Below are 2,269 nucleotides of genomic sequence, written 5' to 3' on the forward strand. Positions count from 1 at the left end.
GCGCCGGGGCGGGGGGCTGGCAGGGGGGAGCCGGATGTATGGCTGTGGCTTTGTCCTCTCCCTCAGAAGGCCCCGTTCTAAGGTGGGCCCTGGGCCCCCCTTTCCTCCTTCCTTGCGTCCCATTACTGCTGCCTGCACCCCAGACTCTGAAAGGCGAGTCTAATCCAGGCTCCGATTGTAACTCAGCCCTGGGTCCTCCGCCTGCGGGGCTCCTACCCCAGGGAGACTTCCGGTTTGGACCTGAACTCTGCCACAGGCTTGCAGTCCAGGAGAGGCCCAGACAGCCCACTGTCTCCAGTGGCCACAGCCCCGAGGGCCCCCGCCGCGGAGTGCCGGGTACACACGTGATGAGCCATGGTTGGGCAACAGCTGCCCTTCCCCGGGCCCACGGCATCCGAGTCCCAGCACTCCACGCACGTGAACCGGCACCACCCACCCCCATGCTGTCCTCGGGGGCTGAATTTACGTGAACATCGGCCAGCAGCCCTTGAGGGGGCCTGTGGAAGTGGGACTCTGGGACTCAGAGCTGGGGCACTTCCCGCCTTCTCTCTCCTGCGCCCGCACTGAGTTAAGGTCACCAACTCATCTCCTTGCCCTTGGAGTGGCTTTGCAGACTCCCAGCTGGGCCAGCCCCATGGTGGTGGGTGAAGCAGCTAAATTCCACATGGCTGACCACAGTTTAAATCCCAGCCCCAGTAGCTCAAAAAGCACACTGTATGTGTGTGAGCGTGTGTGTGTGTGTGTGTGTGTGTGAGTGTGTGTGTGTGTGTGCGCGCGCACGCACTGGCCTCAAATCCCAACAGGGTGGAGAAATGGTGAGAGGACGGCAGCATGACACGCCCCATCGGAGGGTGCTCATTCTCCCCCTCTCCCTCCAACCCTGGTCACTAGCTCTGAGCGCTGCACGCTGTCCTCCGGCACTCCTTTCCTCGCCCCCTGCAGTGCTCATGGCCATGCCGTCCCCTCCTCTCTGAGGACGCTGGAGGGAAGGGCTGAGGTCCTGTCTGCCCTGCTTCCTCCCCGTTATTTTCTGCTGGGTGTGGCTGGGTTGTGGTGGGGGCTTCGTCCCCCCAGGCTGCAGCTTTCTCCACATGGTGGCTGCCCGTGGGCGGAGCCGACGGGAGGCTCTGGGTGCAGCCCTGGGCAGCCTCACCTTCCTTACTGCGTCCCCCCAGCTGTCCCCCATTCCCACCGCAGGAGCTGGAGGACGGCTACCAGGATGCGGCCAGTGACGTGCTGGTGGCCATCTGCAGGCACTCGTGGAGGACGGTGGCGCAGTACCTGGAGACGGAGCTGCTGACAGGCGTCTTCCCACACCGCAGCCTCCTCTACGTGATGGGTGTCCTGACCTCTGACGGTGGGTGCTGCCCGTGGCCGGTACCAGCAGGGTCCTGGGGAGAGCTCCAAGAGGTGCTTTGGCAGGGGGGCTCCAAGGAGTGTGCGACCCCCACGCCTCTGGGGAGCTTGGACTCCGAGCTCTGGGCATCTAGGCAGGGCCGACTCGGCTTGGCCTGTGCCCCATAGGGTCGGAGGACCAGGGGACTCCCTCTGCACCTACAGTGGCCTGTGAAACACCGAGGAGTTTCCAAAGTTGCATGGCGCCCTCTTCCCCAAGCCCCATTTGTCAGCCTCCAGTAGACCCCGAGCACTTCCCAAAGGGCCATGACCAGAGGGCCCTCCATTCACCACGGGTGAGCCGAGGCCCAGAGGGAGACCAGGGCTGCCCGTGGGCACACAGCGAGGGGCAGGGCCACAGCTCCAGCCCGCTGTGTGGACCCCGAGCCCAGGTCCAGCTAGCTTCGTCTGTGGACATAGGACAGAGGCATGGTGTCACCTGATGCAGGCCAGCACCTCAGGGCTGGGGAGACGGCCTGAGACCCAGCCTGGCCCGGAGACGCAGCCCTCTCTCCCACAGATGGTGTCCTCACCCAGGAAGACAGGGCCGGCTGGGAAGAGCAAGTGACCCAGGTAGGGAGGGGCCATCGACAGGCCACTGCCCAGGGACCTTCTGTGGGGACGGCAAGGGGGAGGGCAGCAGCAACGTGGATGGGGCACTGCAGCAGGGGTGGGAAAGGTAGGTAGGGGAGGGAAGGGAGGAGGGGATGGAAGAAGAGCAGCAGAGGGGGGAAAGAGGGGCTGGGAGAAGAAGGAGGAAGAGAGGAGGAGGAGAAGAAAGGGGAGGAGGGGAGCAAGGAGGGAAGGAAGGAGGACCAGAAGGGAGAGAAAGAGGGAGGAGGGATGGAGAGGGGAAGGAGGGAAGGAGCAGGGG

The 2,269-nt window shown here is 64.4% G+C and overlaps 1 protein-coding gene across 1 annotated transcript in view; it reads left to right on the forward strand.

Annotated features, from left to right (window-relative positions):
- LOC102480839 (maestro heat-like repeat family member 5) overlaps positions 1–2,269 on the forward strand; it is a 64,531-nt gene that overhangs the window by 6,726 nt on the left and 55,536 nt on the right. Inside the window, exons 5-6 of the mRNA XM_006152109.2 lie at positions 1,198–1,357; positions 1,916–1,968. Of these exons, the coding sequence (XP_006152171.1) occupies positions 1,198–1,357; positions 1,916–1,968 (213 nt within the window). The remainder of the gene's footprint in view (positions 1–1,197; positions 1,358–1,915; positions 1,969–2,269) is intronic.

This window comes from Tupaia chinensis, unplaced genomic scaffold (assembly GCF_000334495.1).
Source record: "Tupaia chinensis unplaced genomic scaffold, TupChi_1.0 Scaffold000335_1, whole genome shotgun sequence".
Lineage (NCBI taxonomy): Eukaryota > Metazoa > Chordata > Mammalia > Scandentia > Tupaiidae > Tupaia > Tupaia belangeri.